Source organism: Esox lucius, chromosome 21, assembly GCF_011004845.1.
Source record: "Esox lucius isolate fEsoLuc1 chromosome 21, fEsoLuc1.pri, whole genome shotgun sequence".
In the NCBI taxonomy this organism is placed as follows: Eukaryota; Metazoa; Chordata; class Actinopteri; order Esociformes; family Esocidae; genus Esox; species Esox lucius.
The window spans coordinates 21,884,550-21,909,676 of record NC_047589.1 but is presented as its reverse complement, the minus strand read 5'-3'; the positions used below and the strand labels follow the sequence as shown (position 1 = coordinate 21,909,676).

Below are 25,127 nucleotides of genomic sequence, written 5' to 3'. Positions count from 1 at the left end.
CCATCAGCCTCTGAGGAACAGACAGCCATGGTTTCCCTCTCTATCACTTCAAAGGCCCAGGTACTGTAACTCAGTGCAGTACAGGCCTGTGAAATCCTCCTTGAAGTTCAGGCACACGTTGGATGTGTTGTATAAAACACGCTGCTATAAAGGAGACATACACTGTGATATTGCTAATCCCACGATTTACCATCAATCACCGCAAAAGCACTGCTCTCTTTCCATCGCTCTGTGACTTGACGCTTGTGTTAAGTGAAACTGCTTGAGTAAAAAAAAACAGGGGGGGGGTGGGGTTGCTTGAAAACTGGGAGTTAGAAAGATACTTTGTTGGGGATTCTGACTTGGAAGATATTTGCCTTTTTTGCGTTCATTTAAGAATGTTTTCTCTGATACACTGGAGGGGAAATAGAGGTCCCTGTGTACTGTGGCTGGCTGCGCCCTTCACTGGAACTGCTACGCTACTGGTTCCAACATTTCAACAGTGAATTCCGTGCTGTTTTTTGCTGTGATTGCGTGGCTACAGAATTGTGGTCTTTAATTGGAAAATAAAGAAGAGCTGAGATTATTTAAAATCATCTTCTATAAGGGTTACTGTTACCTCAGACAAATCTGACATATGGAAATAAAAAGTGTTTCTCTTGTTCGGGTCTTTCCATTGAATGTAAATAAAGATATCTGTTCTTTGTGCCAGTTATTGTTCCTTTCACTTCAAGTGATGCATGTTTGATTCCTAACACTGATAGGCGTTCCATTTGTGAAAAAACAATCACATGGCACATTCAGGCAAGTCTGTAGCTAGCATTTATTTTCATTTTCTTTTCTACTTACAGACAATAATTTGTTCCCGCCATGATGGGGCTTAAGAAAAAAAGTGGTTTTGGCGCATTTGCAAAACAATGCCAGTGGCCCAAATAAAAAAAATCAAAACTGACTGCAAATAACTTAATCCACAAAATAAAGGATAAGTCCGGTCTTTAAGTGTCCCCAGATTTAGAGTATTAACGGGGGGGGGGGGTATTTCTCAGGGTTACCTTCTTTCCTGTCTTCAACCCTGAAGCCATCTCCACATAAATCAGCTTTAAACTCCACGGCACACTATCTTCCTCACAGTACTGCCGTCATTACCCATGCCAAATTACAGGCTTAATACATGTCCCTTCTTGCTGCTTACTTTATGCTATATTGCTATAAAAAAAAGTATGGCTTCCATGTCCGTGTGATAATGGAGAGGGAGATGTTCTATTTTTAGCAAGGTCGTTTCACAAATGTTGTGCTTTTGAAACATAAAAATGATGACAACAACAGCAATAAAAGTTCCTTTCACTTTACTTTTTCACTTAATTTATTTTGTCATTAAAGGCACATGCTTGATTTCAGTGCCTGGGTGGACCGTATCAGGGTGGAGAATGACAGGGTGGGCAGTAACAGCATGGACAGTAACAAGGTGGACAGTAACAGGGTGGACAGTAACAGGGTGGACAGTAACAAGGTGGACAGTAACAGGGTGGACAGCAACAGGGTGGACAGCAACAGGGTGGACAGCAACAAGGTGGACAGTAACAGGGTGGACAGTAACAAGGTGGGGAGTAACAAGGTGGACAGTAACAGGGTGGACAGCAACAAGGTGGACAGCAACAAGGTGGACAGTAACAAGGTGGACAGTAACAAGGTGGGGAGTAGCAGGGTGTCACATCACTCATCCCATTAGGCTTTGAAGAGGCCTTTTGTGTGGTAACAGCTAAAAACATTCATATTCATACATCATCAATATGTTGATTGCATGAAAGATTGGAGTCATGTTGTATTTGCAGTTCCCCTGGAAAGCCTCTCAACAGGGTAGCATTTTGCCAGTGTCTGTGACACATAACTGTTTTTGTCTACTGTGTAATTTTCACTTTTGCAGAGTTGCTAAAAGCCTTTCTATGCCACACAACAAAGCTGGAGTCCTGACAAGGCCTTAAATGATGAAATGCTATTTTTTAATGTTAAAAGAAAAATGTAGAAACAATGTGTGCACTTTGTTTAAAAACTCACAGCATGTAGCGTCTAACTAGGTTTTGAAACGCCCTACACACAGTATCTGCTAGATGAATACGTACATTGAGAATGCTTTTTGTCTGTGTGCATTTGGTATTATTCTACTTTAATCCACTGTTGAAAATGTTTTTCACGTACGCATTCACAACATGCAGGAGAAAAACAATCAAAGCTGCAGTAACATCGCCTCCTTCCACTCTTAAATTGACCAGTAATTGACTTGTACGCTGCAGAGTTTATCCTCTCTGTACCAGTTTGTTTCAGAGCGCTGCATGAATATTTATCTACAGTCTATAACTGTTGACTGGGCATTTTCTCAATGAAAGCGAGCTTTCCCACGTGGAAAGAGGAACTCAAAGTGATCTCTCGTGTTTATCTGCGTGGAAACCTGAGAACTGAACACAAATAATTTAACACTTCACAGAGTGTCTTCCTTCAGGGTTTGGTTCATGATCACTTTCAGGTTATTGTGACTTGATGTAGGAAATTACCGGCAACATCCTATGACTTAATCTTGGGTGAATTATGCTCCACTTGACTTGAATCAGTTCATTTGGATGAGGTGGAGGGTGAGAGCAAGAGAGAGAGAGAGGGAAACAATAGTTTCTTCTGGCTTTCCCTCTTTAGGCGTTATATTCAAAGCATTTCCCAGGGTACACACTACAAAGTGAATATCAAGCATCTTTGGGAACAGAAAGATGGTTTTGTCTTGTTGATGTCCACAGGCCACTGCCTGCAGAAACACTAGGATGCACCTTCACCCTACTCTCTGACTCCCACTGACAAAGGGGATGCGTTGTGTCTTTGCACATGCGTGCCTATGTTAGAGTGTGTGTGTGTGTGTGTGCTGAGGTATGGAGAAGGTCAGGGAGACTCGAGCCCTGTAGAGAGGAACTCTTATGTTCTCAGTCCTGTCCTAATGTGGCCTGCCAGGTCTGCATGCCAGGTCATTACTGGCCCAGCACCACTCCCCCCCCTCTCCATCCAAACCCTCCATCTGTCCCCTCCATATGAAAGAGAATGGCTGAGCAGGATCAGGGCTGTGTGGAGGAGAAACCGGGACAGACCGACACAGACAGAGAGAGAGGGATGGAGAGGAAGTGGAAGGAAGAGAGAGAGATGGGGGGGGAGAGAGAGAGTGAGGGTGTGAGAAAGTGAGAGTGGGGGGGGGAGTGAGAGCGAGGGAATGAACGAGGGAGAGGGGGAAAGGGAGAAACGCCTTGGGAAGGGAATAATCAGACGTAGTGTCTGATGAGGGAGATCAGATACGGGGCTGCATGTGTCGGTTAGGGTTGTTTCCTGCCCTTTGTCTGTATATGTCTCCCCCTATATCCCAGAGTATGTACTGTGTACATGTGTATGTATGTTTGTTGTCATCTCCAGGCCCGTCAGAGGTCCGGCCGGTGTCCCTGGCAGTGGTAGCGGTGGTGGGGCCACTGAGCGTGCCCGTTTGGTTCTCCGCATGCTCCCGTCAGAGCTGGGCCTGTCACCGTTGCGCCGAGGCTGGTGCCTGCACTCCTCCTCGGCAGCGGCGGCGCGGCTCGGCCTCATTATGCCGCTCCTGGCTTTGATCTGGTTTGTGAGGCTCTACCTGCATTACTGCAGCCAGTGGCTTTTCCTCCAGGCCATCGCGGTTCCTGTCAACAAGTGAGTGTGCTTCCTTTGATATCCTCCTCTCTCTCCGCTGTGTATGTGTGTATGTGTGTGTGGGGAGGAGAGAGAGGAAAGGGAGGAGGCGATGGCTTGCACAGTGGAGCAGAGTGTGTGTGTGTGTGTGTGTGTGTACATGCACACACCCTCAAACTGCATACAGTACAACACCATCATATGTTAAAAATCCACCCATTAACAGTTTAACAAGACTTGTCTGAGCATTAATTAAACCATCTGGGAGAATTCATTGATTTCAACATGCAGGCCTACGGTCCCTGAACATTATTTGTAAAGAATGTATTGTTTCTTATTTTCTACACAGTGTTTCGTAACCAGCAGAATAGGTTTCCATTGAGAGGCTGTTTTATCCCCACAGCATATGTTGTTGATTTAATGTATCACATTTAAAGCAAGTGACTGTGAATATGCTTACAAGCTCACTTTTACAACAGAAAACAAACATAAGCATTAAATCATGGAAAAGCTAAGTTGGGGGTGTGGGGGGGGGTGGGGTTGGGGGGGTCAGAATGTGGATATCAAGGGGGTCACCAGCCACCAGCGGATGACAAGTTCCACATGTCCGGTTGCTTCGTGCTCTGAGCATTTGTCCCTGTAATGGGCAATGTTGGTGCACAGCTAGCTCTGTGTCCATCTCAGACGGTCTGTGGATGGCCAGTGTGCTGACAGCCTCCCCCCGCTTACCCCCTGCCCCCCCATTCCAAACCCCACAATGCCTCTGGGACATCAGCGGGCAGCAAAGCGTGCCCTTCAGGAGCCAGACACTCACTCAGGCCCCACGCGGTTCTCCCAACACCCCCAGCACTCATCCTCACACAAACAAACACATGCACGCTCTCTCTGGCTGTCTCACACACGCACACACACACACACACACACACACACACACGTCATCCCTAGTCAGGTGGCTTAGAGCCACTTTGCCGGCGTATCACACCAGCCCTCGGACCCGGTCATTAGAGAGCACCACATGCCCATCAGACATTCCAACCCCTCCGTGGCTCACTCTAATGACCACCTCACTGTTACTACGGCCGACTTCACATGGAAAGTCTTTGTCAACAATGCATATTACTGTGAACATTTCATGTGTAACACCTGGTACAAACCACAGGTATGGACAATTAAAATCGAGGGGTGTAGGATCACAGGGCTATAGGATGACTGTTTATGATCACAGGGAACCCTTTATTGTGGTCACGGAATTGTAAAAGTTGTCAGGGATTTGGAAGCGTCTTGACATCCGTTGTAGGCACACTAGAATAGATAGAGAGGAATAGAGGAATTGTTCAGAAGACAGAAAGCAGTGGGGTTAGCGTAGTGTGGTGTTGGATCAGGAGGAGCACAAATGGGCCATCCAGACGAGTAATGGAGAGTGGCTGAGAGTGCAGAGCTTCTAGAAAAACCACACGGGAATTAATGGGCAAAACAGGCACCGCTCCCCTAACACAAGCACTACTCGCCAATGGTAGATTAAGAAGCTCATGAGGCTTGATGTAAATTGTTGAGCGTACAGTATACATGGTACCTCTCCGTCCAAACTCCGGAGTTAGCTTGCTGAAGTTCGGAGAGTTTACGATTCATTGATTGGTAGATCCATCATCTTTTGTTGCATTTGATTTCATTTATATTTCAGTTCCCACCATAATCTGAAATGTTGTTGGTTGTGATGCACATTTGTTTTGTAAATGTTTTGACAGTGCAGTAGGCTTATGCCGTTAATTATATACACATCTTTTTTTTTTTTTAAGAACGGATCGTCAGTTTGGCCCTCGGCCCTGATGCGGGGTAACTCTGCACTCTTTTCCTCCACTCCACTCTACAGATTCCAGTTCTATGCTCACACCGTAGAGCTCGTCTACCAGAATTCCTTGCTTCACACCCGCGAGGAATTGGCCATGGTGGTGGTGGGACCCCTGACCTTGAACGCCGCCACAATGCTCCTACTGTTGATCAGATGGGCCTGTCAGCTAGCGTTTGGCTCACTCCCCTCCTTCACGTCAGACTTTATCATGGCTCTGGGAGTGTGGACACTGCTGGACCCACTGGCGGTCTTTGCAGTGGACGCCATCCTGGGGGTAAGTCACTTAAAATAACTTGGACACTTGTGCTCACTTTAAATAGGAGGTTGACTTTATCTTTGCAAAGTGACTTTAGAAGTTAAACGCGCAGCAACAAAAAGAAAACCTACACCAATACAAATGGTTACATCTGACTTTGTGACAACGGGGATTCAGTTTTGAAATGATTACCCAGAATGTCCAACTATTACCGACCCATTGACAATGGGCTATTTGAAGAACCTGCATTTCACCTGTGTAATATATTTCTCCCTGGATATTTGGTCTATTGTTTCAATAACCACCATCAACCGTAAATGAATATATATTAGAATCCAGGGTGAAGTCCAATATGTGTGTAATATATACAATCATATCCTAGGTGTAATGTCCAATCACATCATATGGCTAATCATATAGTTGTTAATGAAGAGATGAGAGCACGGTATTACATTCTCCTCACAGAATGTAATACCACAGAGGTCCTTGACAAATGCACGTCCAGCCAAATGCTGTCTCCCGGTTTCTCTTGGCCTTTCTTATTGCCTGTCGATTTCACTGTGGACATGTTGTGCCGTCCTCTGCCTGGACACGTCTCCCCCTGTGTGTCCAGTGGATGTAGGTTTAGCTGAAGGTGGTGTTGCGCTACGTGTTTCCCCAGCGTCTGTCCTACAGCTCCGAGTGGCCCGTGGCGGACGCTGCCAAACTCTACTGGCATTTCTACCGGACGGTCGGGTCGGGGGCTGCAGGCGTGGTCATCACCGTCTTTGTCTACTCCGTCCTCTTCCTCCTCTCCTCCACCATCCTGTACCTCTACTTCCTCAGGTCAGCATCTGAAACATTCGAACCATGGGGTAATGTCACCGGCACAAGATGTCCGAAATATCCTATAGTCCCACCATATGTTTTTTCTTTTTGCAGGTAAGTTGACTGAAAACACGTTCTCGTTTACAGCAACAACCTGGGAGGAATTAGGGTTAACTGCTTTACCCAGGGACAGAACAACAGATGTTTCACTTGGCCAGCTTGGGAGTTTGATCTAGTAACTCTAACTGCTACGGTACCTGACGCACGTAAAATCTGGCCATGCAGGTGTAGTTTCATTATCTGTTTGCAGTAGTTTATTAGTGCACGAGCCAAATTGGCATCTCCCATCCGTGCTGGAAAACACCCATGTCTCAGTTCCTGGAAAACAGCCCATTTCTGGACCAGACATGGATCCAGCTCCAGACCTGTCCTGTCACATTGGGCTTCTGTGACAACGTTGAGTCCGCCTTCTCTGACCTTCCTAGTGGCTGAAAAGTGTCACAACAATGGGGAAACACAAGAAGAGAGAGTAGCGAATTAGGAATCATTAACATTGGGGTATTTTTGGATTGTCCTGCCTCTGGGGACACCTTGCCAATGAAAAGTAAGCCCCCTCTCTAGCGCTCACCATCCTGTCCACCAGTCCCTGTACCCGCTCCAAAATAACTCCAACCCCCGACCATCTCCATGTATGTGTATGTGTTTTCCCTCGACTCTGTCTGCAAAAAGCAAGTGTTGATCTAATCGGTTGTGATTTTAGAGTCTCATGCAATTACTTATGCATATAGCCAACTGCCACACGCGATTGTCGATTCGAACGGCACTCCACAGTTGGTAAGAGAGCATCTAAAGCGTGGCTAATTCCCGGCTAGGTAAATGTGTTTTTGCATAGCGTGAATATTGAAGCGTGCCTGTGATGATGAAATCACTAGATATGGCGTATGGATACGCATGGTTGATCACCATATTCATATTGAAGGGGCCCTGCTGCTACTGCAGATGAACGGGAAACATTTGAACAACGTTTAAGGTGCTCATCAGAGGGATCCTATCAGATTACCACTACTGGAACATTGGCGGAACTGTAGCTCTAGCCATGTTTATGTTGTTGGGGTTCTTCAAAGCGCTTTATGAATCTCTCTCCCATGATTCACCTTGTCCTTTGGAGAAAATGTCTCTGAAGTATGATTGGCTCGGGAGAGGGTCGCCTTCCATTGGATGTTCAAGGTAGGCCCGTCGATGGTGATTCGGGATTGTTGCATCTGAGCGGTTGAAGGTGAAGACGTGTAAATACAGCATGTGCATTAAGCCCATTCTATTATCCTGTCTTTCAGCCATTACTGTCTTTCCCCAAAACGAGGCAATGTTGTTGTTTTTTTTTTACCCAGTGGAGCGATTTGTTGGTGTTGGCGATGAGGAAGGGAATAACATTGCCGCGTGTGTGAAATACTAAAACAAAAACACAGAAACACGCGCCGCATAACAAGGTGTGTGTTTTTGAGGCCGATAATTAGACCGAATCCCATTAACATCTCCAAATGTAAGAACTCTTCCATTGAATGAATCAGTTCGGAATCAGTCGGGGAGGGGAAAAAAGGCTACCATCTCATTTTCCGTAAGCGGACGCTTATCGGCTCTGAGCTAAATGGACAATATTAAAACAGCAGCCCGTAATAATGATTTCTGCCACTCAGTCAGCGGGAGGGTTGTACTGAATGTAGGCCACGAGGCTGAGGAGGGCTGATAATTTTATGGGTTACACGTTCTTATTGGCTGTCAGAGGGAGAGCTCTGACACAGCTCGTGACCTATTTCTAAAAAAAGGCCCCGGGCTATATGTATAGATAGAATGAACTGTTATCCTTTTTTAATTACATTTTAGGCAGCCTTGATTCAATGGGCTGCGTTTTTTTTTTTCATTTTATTTTTCGTCGTGTTTCTGTGATTTTCTTTATTTCCGTCCCGTACAAACGGTCACAAACGGAGGCGGTGCGATGTGCCTTTGATAGTGGTGGTGTTCAGTGGAGTCATGACAGAGTGGAGAGCAGGATCTCACATTTCCTACCGGGATTGACAGGGGCTGGTGTCCCCGTAGTCTTCTGAATGAGTCTGAATTCAGCCCAGTGACTGGCTGTCTGACTGTCTGCGTTCAGAGACACACACTATACACACATGCGCACAAGCTGAATGAGCTGAACTCTCCATGGAGAGTTTGTCAGTCTGTCGGTCTGTGTGTCTGTCTGCGCTCTTTGGACCTGATGCCAAGGCTGATATTGACCTGGGGGCGTTGTACGTGTCGATGTTATCACTATTTCTCTGATATTATCTAATCCATCTATTTCCGTGTTTTTTTTTTTCTGTGTATGTAATTCACATGATTGATAAATATTAATTTGCCGCTACCATTTAATAGTACATTGGTTGTGCCAAAAACAGAGTACGTGTCCAGGGCATTTCCATGATGAAAGATGGTGAATCCATCTAAGAGATTTGAAGGAATGAAAAGAGCACATCTTATGAAGCTATTCTTAAGTCTAGGGTCAGAGTACTACAGTCGAGTAGCAAGCTCTCCCCAGAGTTCTGGATAGGACTGATGCTGAGTTCAAAGCTCTGTCTATCTGGTCTCCTCGTATACTGCTGGCTCTCCTTGATGTTGGTTTTATTTGAGAACTGATTACCCCCTGACTGCCGAGAATCTCTTTGGCAGGGGAAAGGTTGCCAAGGCGTTTTCTTGTGTTTGTTTGTCGGTGTGTTTGTGTGGCGCCAGTGTCTTTGTGGGCTGTTGTTTGTGGAGAAAGCTCACTGTGTGATGCTCAGTCACCTCTAGACTCGGATCAATACACATTCTGGTGTGGCCGTATGACTCAGACCCACCTCATCAGACGGCCGCTCAATCAGTAACCAGTAGCAGGCAATCCCCTGGCGGCCATCTTTTGAAGAGCCTTCTGGACTCTGGAGTCTCCTGTGATCTTTGCTGTTCCAGAGCGCCCACTCATCCCGCCCCGCTCCTTCTAACTAACACGTAGCATGCCTCCCACTCACCAAGGCCAATTTGTCTGCCTTCTTCTCTTCTCTAATCTGCATTATTTTTTATTGATGGATCAATCCAGACTTTTCTCTTGGAACGGCGTACTGACTGTGAAATGAGAAGCTTAATACAATTAATAGAACATTTGGGATGTTTCTGCTACACTGGTTTACCACGATTTGGGATTTAATTGTTCAGTGCCAGTTTCTGCCATAAAGGTCAGGATAATACTTTGTGGAACCTTAGCCAGCGTTAACATTAATATAAGCAGGATGCGACATTGGTTTGGCTTTCAACAGGCCAAGGAAACCATAGTTACAGTCATGAACTTTGACACCTTCGGGCTTTGGAGGAAACTGTTGTTCCTGGTTTTGACAAACGACCCATGCTGACCTTTTAGGAAGGCAGAGTTGCAGACAGTAAGTGTTCCTGGCTTTTCTCCTTAATTCTCTCTTCCCCCCTAGACTCCACAATGAAGGACGCATGCTAGATATTTTCCAGCGCCTCAGCGCGGTGGAGGGAGCCTTCTTCGTCCCGTGTGACCTGGAGGTGTCCATCCAGGAAGTAGACTACATCGTACAGAAGGCTGAGCAGTGGAGGGGCTTCAATGGGGAGAGACGCAAGGTTAGCCAACCAGACCTCTGCTTACCTGATACCTCTTAACCCCACCAAACACGATCACTTACAGGTTTTATTCCATTGGGCCTCAACCAATACTGCTGCCACTAAAATATTATAACCTTGTCCTTTCGGCACAGTCCCGTAACTGTGTTAAATGGGTAACCAGGCGAGTTTAGCACAGCTAGGTTTGGCTGGAATCGGCCCTGTTTGATTCTGAATTGCGTAAAGGCTTTTCTGTTGTCCACTGTACTTCAGCCCGGGCGTCCTCATCTGCTGTCCTCAAGGGTCAAAGTGTTTAATTGGATGAATGCTTGTTTTCTTACTGAGAGGAAGACCCAAAGGGCCTAATTGATACTAATCCATTAGATTGCTACGTCTAACAGTGCCCAGAAATTGTGGTGGGTTGTCTGTAACCTCTGGTCGTGCCAGCAAGTGTTTGTGACCAAGGGGACGTATTCTCTGAGTGGGATGATTGGAGGAGAGGGCCTAAGAAGTGTGGTGAAGATCTATGTCAGGTTTTGTCCATCACTTGCTTTTTACAGACACTTTATTAACAAATATATTAGATCCTAAGAACATACATAGAATAAGCTTATTTTATATCATTACCTTTTCTTTAGTTACATTTCGGAAAGCCAAGGAATTCATCTCAAAGGTCTTTAGTTTCATTCTAATTAGTACAAGATAATTACCAAAACAGAAACTCAGCTAGCGGGCTGCCTGATTAGTCTGTGGAAACCAATTTTCAAAGATATTTCATTAAAGAAAGACTACTCAATCAACACACACACACACACACTTATGCATGCAGGCACACACACAAATACACACACACACACACATGCACACACATATAAGCAACAGGCATCTGGTTAATATGAACTAGGAATGGACAAGCCATGTCAGAGGATGCAGGAAGTTTCAGTTGCATAAAACCGACATTCCTCATAAAATAGTTCCCGAACTGAGTGTGTCTGTCGTCTTTTGACTGCCAGTACCGGGTATGCCACAGCAACGACACTGTACAGTATTAACATGTAGCCTCAGTGATGTGAAATCTGTGCGTAGAGTTTGAAAAAGGGACTTATGCTGATAAGAAAATAGAACTTAGCCATCCAACCCTGTCTAATTTATTCTGTAGGATTTGTTAGCGCCATACATCCCTTCATTAACTTTCCTGCTCTCTCCATGTCATGTGTCCCCATACAGCAACAGCATGTGTGCATGTACATGTTTGCAGCTTGTGCTGCTGCCTCTGAAACAACTTCCTGAGTCTGATGGGAGATTTGTACGACATGTCAACCAAGGCAACCATCATTGCCGCCTCGTCAGAAAATGCACAAGTGTTGCCATGTCAGAAAATGCTCGAGTGTTGCCATGTCAGAAAATGCTAACATTTTTTTATCAAATGATTGATTAAAACGTTTTGTTAGCACTCTGTTTCTACAGACATTGTGTTGAAGCCGAATCAGGTTGATGTTACTGCAAATCAAGAAAACACAAATTAATATTGGGGAATAATTAAAATTCCTTGCCCAACTGTTTGCCCTTTTAACATCTGGGCCTTACAATATAATATGCGCCATACTATGTTAAAAGGTCTTGTGGTTTCCTTAAGGCTCAATGGCTTACAGCAACCTTTCTTTTAATTCAGTTTGTCCATGTAAGTTCTTTATATAGTTAATGTCAATACTGATAATATAAGGCAAATATGGAATTGAGATACTGTCCTCACCACCTTAAATGTCTCTACCATCTTGAACATCCTCACCACCTTAAATGTCTCTACCATCTTGAACATCCTAACCACCTTAAATGTTTTCACCATTTTAAATGTTCTTATAACCTTGTAAAACATCCTGACCACCTAAAATGTCCCCATCACCTTAAATATCCTCACCACCTTAAAGGTCCCCATCACCTTAATTAAATATCCTGACCACCTAAAATGTCCCCATCACCTTAAATATCTTCAACACCTAAAATGTCCCAATCACCTTAAATATCCTGACCACCTTAAATATCCCCATCACCTTAAATATCCTCACCACCTTAAATGTCCCCATCACCATAAATATCCTTACCACCTAAAATGCCCCCATCACCTTAAATGTAATCACCACCTTTAATGTCCCCATCACCTTAAATATCCTCACCACCTAAAATGTCCCCATCCCCATAAATATCCTCACCACCTAAAATATCCCCATCACCTTAAATATCCTCACCACCTTAAATGTCACCATCACCATCAATATCCTCACCACCTAAAATGTCCCCATCACCTTAAATATCCTCACCACCTTAAATGTCCCCATCACCATAAATATCCTCACCACCTAAAATGTCCCCATCACCTTAAATATCCTCACCACCTAAAATGTCCCAATCACCTTAAATATCCTCACCACCTAAAATGTCCCCATCACCTTAAATATCCTCACCACCTAAAATGTCCTCACCACCTAAAATGTCCCCACCACCTTAAATGTCCTCACCACCTTAAATGTCCTCACCACCTTACATGTCCCCACCACCTTAAATGTCCCCACCACCTTAAATGTCCCCATCACCTTAAATGTCCTCAACCCCTTGAACTCCTCACCACCCATTATTAAACACTGCTTTATAGAACTTCAACTAAGGACATCTATAAAGTAATGCTAGTGATATGGCCTTTTGTATTTGATGAAAAGTTAGCTTCCAATTTGTTGACTTTGAGAGAAAATAGCACCGCAAAGTTTGTGATTAGCCTTTATTTAGCCTGATGGCCTCTCAGTTGTCTTCCTTCTAAATCAGTTGCAGATTGCTATATATTTCCCGCTGCACTACAAAAAAATACAGCATACTTCATATTGTCCCCAATTTGGCTTTATTAAACTGATAAAATGCTAACACATTAAACACATTTTCCAGCATGATGAAACTTTAGGGTTATTGCATTTTATGATTTTTACATTATTCAGGCTGGCGATTTTTCACAGAAATAAGATGGGCCGCGCCATTAGTTCATAATATTGGAGCAATATCTCCCGTGCAAAAAAGGGTCACTTTCCTAACTCAGCAAAGACATATCCCTATTAAACTAATTTGCCTACATGCAAATTTTTGTCATTTTTCCCTCATTAACTATTTATCAGAGACAGGGAAAAAATGTATTCATGAAGGAGAGAGGGGAGCAGCCCGACAGAGCTGAAACTAATATTTTGCAAACTCTAATGATTTTCTGCATCCTTAATTAGATAAAATAAGGTTGATATGATTAGGTCAGGATGTAGTGTTTTTCATTAAAAATACATTTCAGAAACTGTATTCCAAATGTGCCCTTGCAATTAAATAATGAATCCAACGGGTTTCTTATTACGGACCCAATTAATGAGAGGGAAGGGTGTGATTTTAATAACAATGGGCCACGAGGCCTTCATTAGCCAAGTGAAAAGGTGGGGAGGAGGGATGAAGAAACGGAGGAGAGTTCCGATCCACACAGGTACGGTGCAGCAGCGGTGTGACAAGCTACAGGGAGCCTTTTGAGGGGTCAAGGGGACGAGAGAGGGTCACTAACTTAAGATATGACCACTTCCTTTTTCAAAGTCACAATTCCTCCTGGCAACACTGCCAGAGTAAACAGAGACACCCCTAAAAGGCAAGTGTATTTCATTTAGTCCCTGACAGAATATGTGTTAAATAGATGTTTGAACACACACACACTGAGCATTGTTCAAGCCAGCAGCCAATGGAAATCAGAGACGGTAATAACAGCGTAGACTTAAACCAGATTTCTTTCAGGCATAACTTGGACACTATCTTTTTTAGCTTACTCTTGCTACATGTGACGGGTTTTTCCCCTGCAGCTCTTAAACAATAAAAAAGCATCCACATTCAATAACAAATCAGCAAATCGCCCTAATTTTCACAAGGCGATCATAAAACATTATCTAATTTAACTTTCTTACCAATTAACTTTACATTACATCTTGCTGTTCTTCCAGGCCATATTGTGTACAATGGCAGCTATTGCTGGAAGCTTTGAATATTTTTACTAGGTGGTGACATCAGATAAAACCCCAACTGTTGAGCAGATCCAGAGTAGATCAGCACACCCAAGAGTTGTAATTTAATCTGAACACTCACGCAAGAAGAGTCTCATTATCTAACGTTAGCGGTGGACGATACTCTCCACCGTTGATTTCTGATCGCCTACAATCCCTTCACTCTTCTGGACGTGACGACTGATTGGATTCAGTTTTGTTGCCATTTCAATGTGTGTTGTTCCGGGGGAGGCACAACATAAACCGAGCTCTCCGCCTCTTGTGTTAGTCAGTTGGTTAGTTAAGACAGCGATGGGAGTGTAAAGCAACCGAAAACTCATAGCGGAGATCTGCTCATCGCTAATGAGCACATTAATTATGGAAAGGCACCGATGCAGATGGATCTAATTAATTGTCTGCTGTCACCATCTTGATTACTGTACCTGGAAGGGAGGTGTTAATTTCGGTAATACTTAAGCAGGTACGCAAACTGTTTTGTCAGCGCGGGGGTCATGACAGTGACAGAGGAGAGCCCTGTCTCGCTGTCGTCCTGGTCCTCGTCGTTATTCACCAGAACTTTCCTGGTGACATTGTTCTAATGGGAATTGTCCTCCCGTCGCCCCGGAGATGTTTTCACAGACCAAACGGCGGTCGACAACATTGTGGCGTCTGCGTTTTGTCTCCGCACGTCTAGGTAATGGGTTACCGGGGGCAAGTTTGGGGAACACCCAAGGTGCTTTGCAAAACATGCTGGTGGGGGGGGGGGGGGTAAGGATGGCACAGATTGGAGCTCTAATGATAACTGGGACTGTGAGGCTCCTTAATCACTTGGGAAGGGATGTGTGATCTCCCTCCTAATCTACACTGTTACCGCTTCACCTCATTTCACTATCACCTTTCTCATTCCTTCTTCGCTATAACTATAGGAATTACCTGAAGAAAGTTTACCAGGGACAGGTTGTGGGCTGATGTAGCTCTCACCCCATTCAGACAGCCAATGATATAAGACCATTTTTATGTTCACCAGACCATGTGATCCTTGTCGTTTGGCTTCCTCATTTCTCCAGTGAGCGCCTATGTACAGTAAAGTGAGACGCATAGGGGCGCTCTGATCGACACCCACCTCCGCCTTCACCACTAAGTGAACAGGCAATGCCCGGTTACCCCAAAACAGTGGAGCGTTGGCCCATGACGAGAAGCCCAGGAACCGCTTGTCACTGGAACAATGGCCCAGAGAGCCCCCCTACCGGAACCCACAACAGGAAGTGGAGAGGAGTTGACTTGTCGCCTCGGTAATACCAGAAGGGTCATCTGGAGTCGATGTGGGTAGTATCGGGGGTGGGGCGGGTCACAGAGGGCAGTTCCCCCACCTCCCATCACCCCTGACCCCTCTCATCCCCCCTCCGACCCAGCCATTGCATTGGGGCCGTGTGTCTTTGTGTGTGTCTGTCTGTGTATGCGTGTGTGTGTGTGTGTGTGTGTGTACACGCCTGTGTGCGCCTGTGTGTGTGTCACTTTAGGTCCGAGAGTGGCTTCTTCAATTACAGGGGGCCATTAGTGGACAGTGCTGTGAGGCTCCGTGGCCCGGGGCTACGGCAGGCAGGCAGGCACAGGGAACAGGAACACAAGCGCTTCATTCGCCACTGCATTAGAGTGCTCAATATGAGATGTGACTGGAAAGGCTCCATGCCTGTGTTCCTGAAAAGGTCACAGACTTTGGGGGGGCAGTAATGTGTGAAAGCGGTGCAGTCGCACAATGGTTAAAGAAAGAAAAAAAAAATATAGAAGTACTCACTAAGCAACGCCACCCAAACCCCCCCACCCCACCCACCCACTCCAGAAAAAAGAAAAACTCTGCCGCCCTGTCGCCATTTGTTAGTACCGCCGCGGTCACCCAGGGCAACCTTGCCACAGGGTGGAAAGGGTTTAGCAGGTGATTGGCTGAAGATTCCCCACATCTTGTTTTGATTTCCTGTTAGAAATTCTAGGTAAGAAAAATATAGGCGCAGCCATTGTTGTGCTTTCAGAAACACCTCAAACTGACAAAAGGCCATTCGGTTTATATGCCTCTCTGACACTGAACCATCACACACCCTGATATTAACAGAGTTTGCCTAGGTTTTAAAAGGGTCGCCATGTTATCTTTATTTTTCTTAATGTTGCAGCTCCACAACAAACCAAAAAGCTAAATAAACAAGCGCTTTGCTGATTAGCATTTAGGATAACGTAGTTCCCGATTGCATATCTGCATTCTATGGGCGTTCTGATAGATTTGGAAAAGAAACATAGAAAACCGAATAATGTGAAGTGAATTTTAATGACTCTGAACCATCCGTGTGTTGGCTGCTTGAGTCAGATGGTCATGTCTCCTCCCCGGCCCTGGCCCATAGAAACAGGAGTATAGGTAGGAAAGATCTCGTGTTTGAACTCGTCCGTGTGAACATTTAATTACTGGGAGTGTCAGCCCCTGCTTAATGTCTCCCTCACCATTAATCCAGGAAGAGGATATTATTATCTCTCCTCCTCGCTAAACCCTGGGCAGCCTGTTCACTGGGAGCTTGAGATGGAGACTGACAGACAGAGACGAGAGCGAGCGAGAGAAAGAGGAGAGGGATCGAGAATGAGAGATTTTAGAGAGAAAGATGGTGAGAGAATAAAAGGAAAGAGTTGTTGCATAAGAATAGAAGGACAGTAAAAAGGAAAAACTGAGGAAGGAGGAAAGACCAGGAGACAGAAAGAGGAAGAGAGAGAGTCATTACATCATAACCAGGAAGTGGGTCTGCCTGGTTAGCAGCCTTTGCCCTCCAGCCCCCGTCACATATGACAGACTAATACAAACTAACACAAACACAGATTGTTTTCCAAAGTCTATGTTCTCCACTTGGCGGGCTGTAAGCACTTGTAGATATTCTGGGATGTTGGGATTGGGGGTCGGTGGGGGTTACTTTTCTTTTAATTTTATCCTAATATATTGCATGGCCCCGTCAGCTGTCAAAACAACATCCAGCTGGAAGCCAGAAAATGTAGTCCACATGTTGAAGGCCTGTCCCTCCTCTCTTCCTCCCCTCCTGGCCTGCACAGCTCCTATGGATCCCCTGCCATCCATAATGCAAGCCAGGAGGAACAAATTGGACTGTCGGCAAGGAGTGAGCGAGTGTTCCTCCGGCAGCACACAGAAGAGCAAATGGGATTTTTAAAGAGCGTTCATCTCGTTCAGTTCTTTAGCGTTTTTGCAGTGACAACAGCAGACTAATGTATCCGATGGTCAGGGGAAAGGATTATAATAACTGTATCTGGATTAGAAGAAAGTTTCACTAGGTTGATGACCAATGGGATATAGGAAATAACATGGGCTAAAATTGTAAATGCTTTGGGGATTTACATGTAAGGGTTAATTCACAGAAAACAGAAATATTATGTGGTGAAGAATTAGTCTGTTAGCATTTAATTGTATCATAAGCGATGCTGTTGCTGATGTTTATAACAATAGTGGTTTGATTCCCCTTTACAATAAGTATCATTAAGTGAATGCTTTTTTTAATCACCCTCCTGTGATGCTATGACCGATTTGATATTGTAGCATTGCCTCATTAGCTACAACTGCACAGTATATGTGAGAGTGGAATGGGTGTCTTTCACTTCACATCTAGCCAAGCGGTTCTGCTTCTTGTTGCATTGCACGCTCAACCGGGACGTTTTTCCACGCAGGCGTTGGAGGCGAATGCATTCCCTGGTCGACAGACGGTTAAGCTCACAGTTCCCCAACCTACAACAAGGAGTTGCTAGACCTCGACGAGGCAGTGTTTGTCCATCTACCAGTACACCCCGGGGTGACGCTGAGCCAGTTTTACTGTGATACACGATTGAACACCTGCCCACAAAAACCCACCTGTTCTTCCAGGCCACGCTCTTTCACTTTCTGACCATCCGTTTGTCTTTTCCCTCTTGCTCCTCCCCTTGGGTTCCTTTAAACAGTGTGACCTCCGCTGTTCCTTCTCGTGCGTTCCTCTAAACAGCGTGACCTCCGCTGCTCTTCATGGGTTCCTCTAAACAGCGTGATCTTTCCTGCTTCTCCTCTTGGGTTCCTCTAAACAGCGTGACCTCCGCTGCTCTTCTTGGGTTCCTCTAAACAGCGTGACCTTTCCTGCTCCTCCTCTTGGGTTCCTCTAAACAGCGTGACCTTTCCTGCTCCTCCTCTTGGGTTCCTCTAAACAGCGTGACCTTTCCTGCTCCTCCTCTTGGGTTCCTCTAAACAGCGTGACCTTTCCTGCTCCTCCTCTTGGGTTCCTCTAAACAGCGTGACCTTTCCTGCTTCTCCTCTTGGGTTCCTCTAAACAGCGTGACCTTTCCTGCTCCTCCTCTTGGGTTCCTCTAAACAGCGTGACCTTGAGTGTGTCCTGTGGCCTGGGGGAGCAGGGCTGCTGATTATGACAGGTGTAGGGACTTAGCAGGACAGATGATGACATCCTCTGGAGAGATAGGTTGGAGGGACTTTAATATCTCTTATCTCTCTCATAACCTCATAGATAGATATAGACAGTGCTGCACTGCCAAGGTGTCCTCCACTATAAGCAGAGAATCCCAGGTCTAATTTCGTTATCGTCAGTCATCATCCTCTGAAGCCTTGAAGGGCAGATTGGAAGGAAGCCGCTCCTAAGTGGACTGAGAGGAAATCAAGAGAGTTTTTTTAGTTTGGCACCTTTATTTCTTTCTGGGTGGAGAGGTCATCTCAATATCCATTAGTGCAAAGAACAGCAGCATGGCCCACTGAAGACAGCTTCACACAGTATTAAACTTGTCATCACCTAATGAGAGCTTGTAATGCAATGTAGCTTTCATTTGGGTAGTCCCCCGTGTACGCGCCGCAGAACAACTGCTATACAGTGTATGGATGGGCTCTTCATCTGTAAACACCACCAACACAGCACCGCAAACCTGGAGAGACTCTGCTCCTCATCCTGATGCCTTTTAACATTTACATCTATGCATGCAGGGCAGTGGTTCAGCCTTGATACCAAGTGGGGGGTACCGCTATAGGAGTTGTTTGTGGAATGACTTGCCCAACCCCCCCCCCCCCCCCCCGCAAAAGGAGATTAGTAACAGTGAATTATGCATATCTTATTTCCTGGATTATCTCAAACTCCAGATACTATCTTGCTAAGAAAGCCTTTTAAAGTCATTTAATTTATGCAGATTATGTATGTACAGTAAACATTCATAGTGGCTTGTTGATCTTTTCTAGGAGTCTGATTTTAAAAGCAGCCGGTACGGTTAGTCCTGTCACGAGCACGCTGGCCTGCCCTTACACCTAGGGTTGATGTCAGATGTTAGAGGAGAACTGCCCCCCCTGCACCGCTCGCTCAGTAATGAGGGTCGGCTGGCTTGAAACAACCCTTTACTCCAGTCTCTCTCTGTCTGAGCGTGGCCACCGTGTGCAGTACTGTACATAATACCAATCGGTTGGCTGTCTCGGCCGTCTGTGCATTTAACCAGACACGGCGCTGTGGTGGAGCCAAATCGCGTGAGCAGTGGAGATGTGCCATTTTAAAGCTGTCCCAATTACGCAGACGGACCGGCTCCGTATCCGGCCCGTCGGCCGCAATAATAGCAGCTCTATTTCCATTCTAATGGCTGGCGTTGGCCTGGGTTAGCCATGCGTAGGTCCCCTCTGCACCAGAGCTCCGGTCGGACTGCAGCGTCAGTCTCCTGCATCCTGCCTCGCGTCTGAATCCAGAGCCGGGGAAGCAGGCCTTCAGCCCCAGTCAGCTCTATGGGAGTGGCCATCTCCGAGAGCCTCTCCAGGGGGAGACCATCGCGCCCTACACACTCCACCAACCCAGACCCGCGTGTCCGCAGGCGTTGGGACTACATGCATGCGTTGGACTCTGTGTGTGTGCGTGTGATTTTGTTTTGTGTGTGTGTGTGTGTGTAAATCTGGGACATTGAAAGGAAACATGGTTGTATGTGACTCCAATTATTCTGACTTGATACTGTACTGTTAGTGTGGCCAATCGGATCAATGGTGAGCACTAAATACAGTGTAACTGTGGATGGGGATGGTGGATGGGGGTTTAAGCTAAACAATCACCTTTTTCAAGCCTCTTCCAAATCTTAACCCCTAACCCTTGACTGTTGAACTCTTGACCCTAAAACGAATACCTCATGGTAACCTAAATACAGGAATATCTTACCCGAAAGTACTTGGGGCATAAAAATGTCTCAAACTGACATACTGGTATGACTCCTTCCTCACTTTTAAAAAACATTGTACTTCTAGCCCTCACCGTCTCTAGACGGTGGTACAGTAGCCCGTCTCACCTCTCCGGACGGTGGTACAGTAGCCCGTCTCACCTCTCCAGACGGTGGTACAGTAGCCCGTCTCACCTCTCCGGATGGTGGTACAGTAGCCCGTCTCACCTCTCCGGATGGTGGTACAGTAGCCCGTCTCACCTCTCCGGACAGTGGTACAGTAGCCCGTCTCACCTCTCCGGACGGTGGTACAGTAGCCCGTCTCACCTCTCCGGACGGTGGTACAGTAGCCCGTCTCACCTCTCCGGACGGTGGTACAGTAGCCCGTCTCACCTCTCCGGACGGTGGTACAGTAGCCCGTCTCACCTCTCCGGACGGTGGTACAGTAGCCCGTCTCACCTCTCCGGACGGTGGTACAGTAGCCCGTCTCACCTCTCCGGACGGTGGTACAGTAGCCCGTCTCACCTCTCTAGACGGTGGTACAGTAGCCCGTCTCACCTCTCCAGACGGTGGTACAATAGCCCGTCTCACCTCTCTGGACGGTGGTACAGTAGCCCGTCTCACCTCTCCGGACGGTGGTACAGTAGCCCGTCTCACCTCTCCGGACGGTGGTACAGTAGCCCGTCTCACCTCTCCGGACGGTGGTACAGTAGCCCGTCTCTGCAGTGGGGTTGTCCTATGCAGCCTGGTAGAGTAAGCAGGACAGTAGGTGTGCAGGACCTGCCAGAGCATCAAGCCGACGCTGCCCAACTCCCACCCACAGCCATCCTGAGCCGGGCAGACCAGCCGGGGCTTCCATCCTCCATCCATGTGCGACTGACACATAAATAACCCAGGCTGTCCGCCACCCAGGCAAATTCAAATGCACCTGTCAACGTGATGAAGCACTCGCCCGCAGGGAAGCATTGTTTACATTTTCACTCCACTCTTCGCAAAAGTGAGATTCTAATTATTTTCCCACTGTAAATTAAAGCCAAGTGGGACAGAACTGAGAACCGAAAGGGATCCCCCAGTGGATGGAGAGGAAGCAAGCGCCACTATATATAAATTCTGTTTGGTTTGAAAAAAGAGAAAAAAAGGTGTGGGTGGTTCTGAATAGGAAGGTCAGCGGCTTTTGTCTTGATAAAAAGAAAGACAGGGGAACGAGAGGAGAGAATGAGAGGACGAGAGGGAGAGGACGAGAGGGAGGAGAAGGAGAGGTGAAGTGCTCACAGGCTGCAGAGCACACACAGATACACACACTCTAGGTTTGTTGTTGTGCTCATTACACACGGGTCTTGAGATATTCAGCCGAGTGGAATACATTACAGACCCACATTTCATACATAATAATGTGCCAAAATTGCACAGTGTTATTTGTCATCCCATTGACTTGAGACAGAGAGGGGGGGGGGGGGGGGGGGGGGGGGGGGGGGGGGGGGGGGGGGGGGGGGGGGGGGGGGGGGGGGGGGGGGGGGGGGGGGGGGGGGGGGGGGGGGGGGGGGGGAGAGATTTAATTAGTCCAAAGGAGCATGTAAATGGGAGGTAAAATTAGACCAGGAGAGGGAGAACCTGGGGATGAGCGTGAATGGTAATGATGGGCTATCTAGTTTGGATCAGTCATCCAGGGATCAGGGAGGTGACAGGCCGGCTCGTGCCCAGGCCGCAGGCTCCCGTCCTGGACGACAGCCAACACAGCGCAGCCTGTCCGTCTGGATGTCCTTGGAGGCCTGTCCTCTCCAACCTCCAACTCCATGACTCATACAGTACACACCTTTAGAAGGAAAACCTTCAGTGTTCATTCTCACGCGTCTTTCTGCCTGTAGGCACACTCTGGGGTTTATTTAGCTGTGTGTTATTTGTTCATCAGCCATGCGTAGCCTGTGGCTGAGGTTTTCAAAACGGTGCTCCGAGTGGCTGATTAATACTGAGTCACAGCTTATCAACAGACTTGGCTCTGAAATGTTTTGTAACGGTCATCTGAAAATATGGACATGGTTTGTCAAAGTTGTAACACTTCTGGGAAACTCTGTGGTTATCAGTTGTGCCACAGAGCCAGAAATAAACACGTTTCACACAGAATCCCTCTTCTAATATTATGATCAAGTTTGTACATGCTTTGCATTTAAATTGACACGTCACAAAATCGGTGGGAAAATGTCACTGTGATATTTGTAAGAGTGACGGTTGAGTTATCTGAACACTAATGCACCAGTAAATAGTTGTACTCCAATGATTATTGTTATGGAAGTTTCATCCAGTGGAAACTGAATTTTTCCATCAAATGTGTCTGCCCTCTTTTTAGCTGTCAGCTGTGAGTTTTCACCCTTTGTTTCCTTTTTATTTAGTTATGCATATGGGTCAATTTAAAAATTAAACCAAAATAAATTTTTAGTAAAGTAGTGCATTTAGTTATTTTATTTGAGGGTAAAACTAATTTCAGCCTCAAACTATTGAATAGAATAGAGCTTAATTAAAATGTCTTAACTCCCACTGTTACTACCTTCCTTATGTGAACAGTAGCAGTGTACTTTAGCGAGTATGTACTGTGCAAATCATTTATATACTAAGAATTTATCTTCTTATGTTATAGTTTTGAATATTCACCTCACTGACTAGACTGAATTCAGACAAACCGCAATTATTTATGTTTAAAATCCTGATTAGTCGCAATATATTTAGCATTACATAAAGAATCATTTATGAACAGTGGACCAATGAATATTGTCTGATTCTTAACCCACTTCCTGGATCTACCCCCCCCCCCCCCCCCCCCCCCCCCGTCGGTTCATTTGCTTTAATGTCTACAAGTTCTGCGGTTTATGTTCTTTCTGGGAGACATGGCTTGCAGTTTATAGTCCCTAAAATAAATAATGCTTGTCTCTTCTCATGCGAGTCAAGAGACTGATACAGACTCTATCAGATTTCCTAAATGCAGACGTCAACGATAAATCGTGGCGAGATTGGTCAGAATTAGGTTAGCTCACTTGAATGCTATCTGCTTAACCCACAGCTGGCTGGCCTGCTCCACCCAGGCATTGAATCTAAATCAGTCACTTAGTGCCATCAAATAGAACAATGGTGGACGAAGAGAGCACTCAGACTCACCCACGTATGTCCATTCAGACCAAAAAACAGCCTTCTAATGCTCTCTATCTGACTGTCCCACTCTTCCCATCTCTCTCTCCCTTCCTGTTGCTGCTGCTCCCAGTATGATTCACCCTGTGAACCTTGATGCACTATATGAAGTGGCTTCCTCGTCTTCTACACACCAGAACATTTTGACGTTTCGTGCCGGTGAGGTTGTCATTGGGTTTTGGCCACTAATGCGTAGCTCCTCTGTGACCCCGGCAAAAGTGGAAGGCAGACATCGGAAATGGGCATTCATGACAAGCCTTGCAGTTGCTTTTTGTATTGAGTTGTTTCTGGCATTTCTTGCGTCTTTCAACGGCTATCAAATGCAAATCAGCAATCGATTCTTGTCATAAATTGATTGTTATTGGGGAGCCCTGTCACCAAATGACTAGTTTAGATAGATCATGAAAGAAGCTGGAGGGGCCCGCTAGGTTGTTATGAATTCTGAATTACCGTCAAAGAAATGAATCCCGCTGCATTTCCTTCCTTAAATATTTGTGGCTGGTGATCCCACTCTCGAGCCAAAGTGTCTCTGTGACATTTCTGACAATGAGGTCCTTCTCTCTAGGCTGTCTGCCGTGTGTTTGGAGGAGTTGTCTAATTACGAGTGGGTAATGAGTAGGGTGTTTTTCCGAAAGGCCGCGAGTTGTGTTTGGCTAACAGTTTAAGTAGTTTGGAGAAAATCAGGACATCGATACATTTGCAGACGTGAAGTTTCTCCTTCAGCCTGACCCCAGCACCGAGGCCCCTTGAATGACTTGGCTTTCTGGCGCTGTGTTTTCTTAGACAAATCATAATTACAGAGCCAATTAGGGGGTCACCTTGAGTTTATACACTCTGCTGCCTGAAAAAAAAAATTCATGGTGCCTTTCAGACAGCCAGAACTGTGTGTGTGTGTGTCAGTGTGTATGCTCGTGCACCCTTGTGTGTGTGTGTGTGTGTGTTTGCACTTGTTTGTGTGTCAGAGTGACTCAGCCTTTAATTAGGTCCGTGCTCTTAACCTGGCAGGATGCAAGTTGGAATCCGCCTGCCTCTGCCTGCCTCCACCTGCCTCTGGTTGCCCCGCCCCTCCTCCATCACAGAGTCAGTCAGACCCCGAATCTGGTTTCCATCTAAAATGATGAGTCACTTTACTCAGGCCCAGGCGTCCTGTGCTCTGTCTCTCTCTGCCCCCTCTCCCCCTCTCTGTGTCCCTCTTTTCCCTCAACCATCTACACAACTCTCTTTCTCTCGCTGGTAAGACAGGCAGAGAGGGCATTATAGTGCAGGATGTTTGTTGTGCTAGTCTCTGAATGTGTGTTCTTGTCGCATTTTGGATACGTTATCTCCCAGTCTGTCAACTTTCCCTCCCATCTTGCACCTGTCTGTCTGTCTGCGTGTGTGTTTTGTTTCCAAAGCTGCGTGCGAGCCTGAGACGCGGCAGGCCTCTGAAACAGGCGCTATCAGCCAGAGAAGCACCATGATCTTCACACATGGATGCCCTCCAGTTACATGACCTATATATTCGACGTTC

The 25,127-nt window shown here is 46.1% G+C and overlaps 1 protein-coding gene across 3 annotated transcripts in view; it reads left to right on the top strand.

Annotated features, from left to right (window-relative positions):
* ofcc1 (orofacial cleft 1 candidate 1) overlaps positions 1-25,127 on the top strand; it is an 88,034-nt gene that overhangs the window by 52,464 nt on the left and 10,443 nt on the right. For 2 of the 3 annotated variants that reach the window (XR_004575035.1, XM_034289209.1), the window contains exons 14-17: positions 3,421-3,684; positions 5,534-5,786; positions 6,430-6,593; positions 10,067-10,226. Coding sequence is in view for 2 of the 3 variants with exons in the window: in XM_034289209.1 (XP_034145100.1) it covers positions 3,421-3,684; positions 5,534-5,786; positions 6,430-6,593; positions 10,067-10,226 (841 nt within the window). In the remaining variant the exon portion in view is untranslated. Of the gene's footprint in view, positions 1-3,420; positions 3,685-5,533; positions 5,787-6,429; positions 6,594-10,066; positions 10,227-11,432; positions 11,567-25,127 lie in introns of those variants that run through there. The other variant, XM_034289210.1, reaches the window with a different exon arrangement.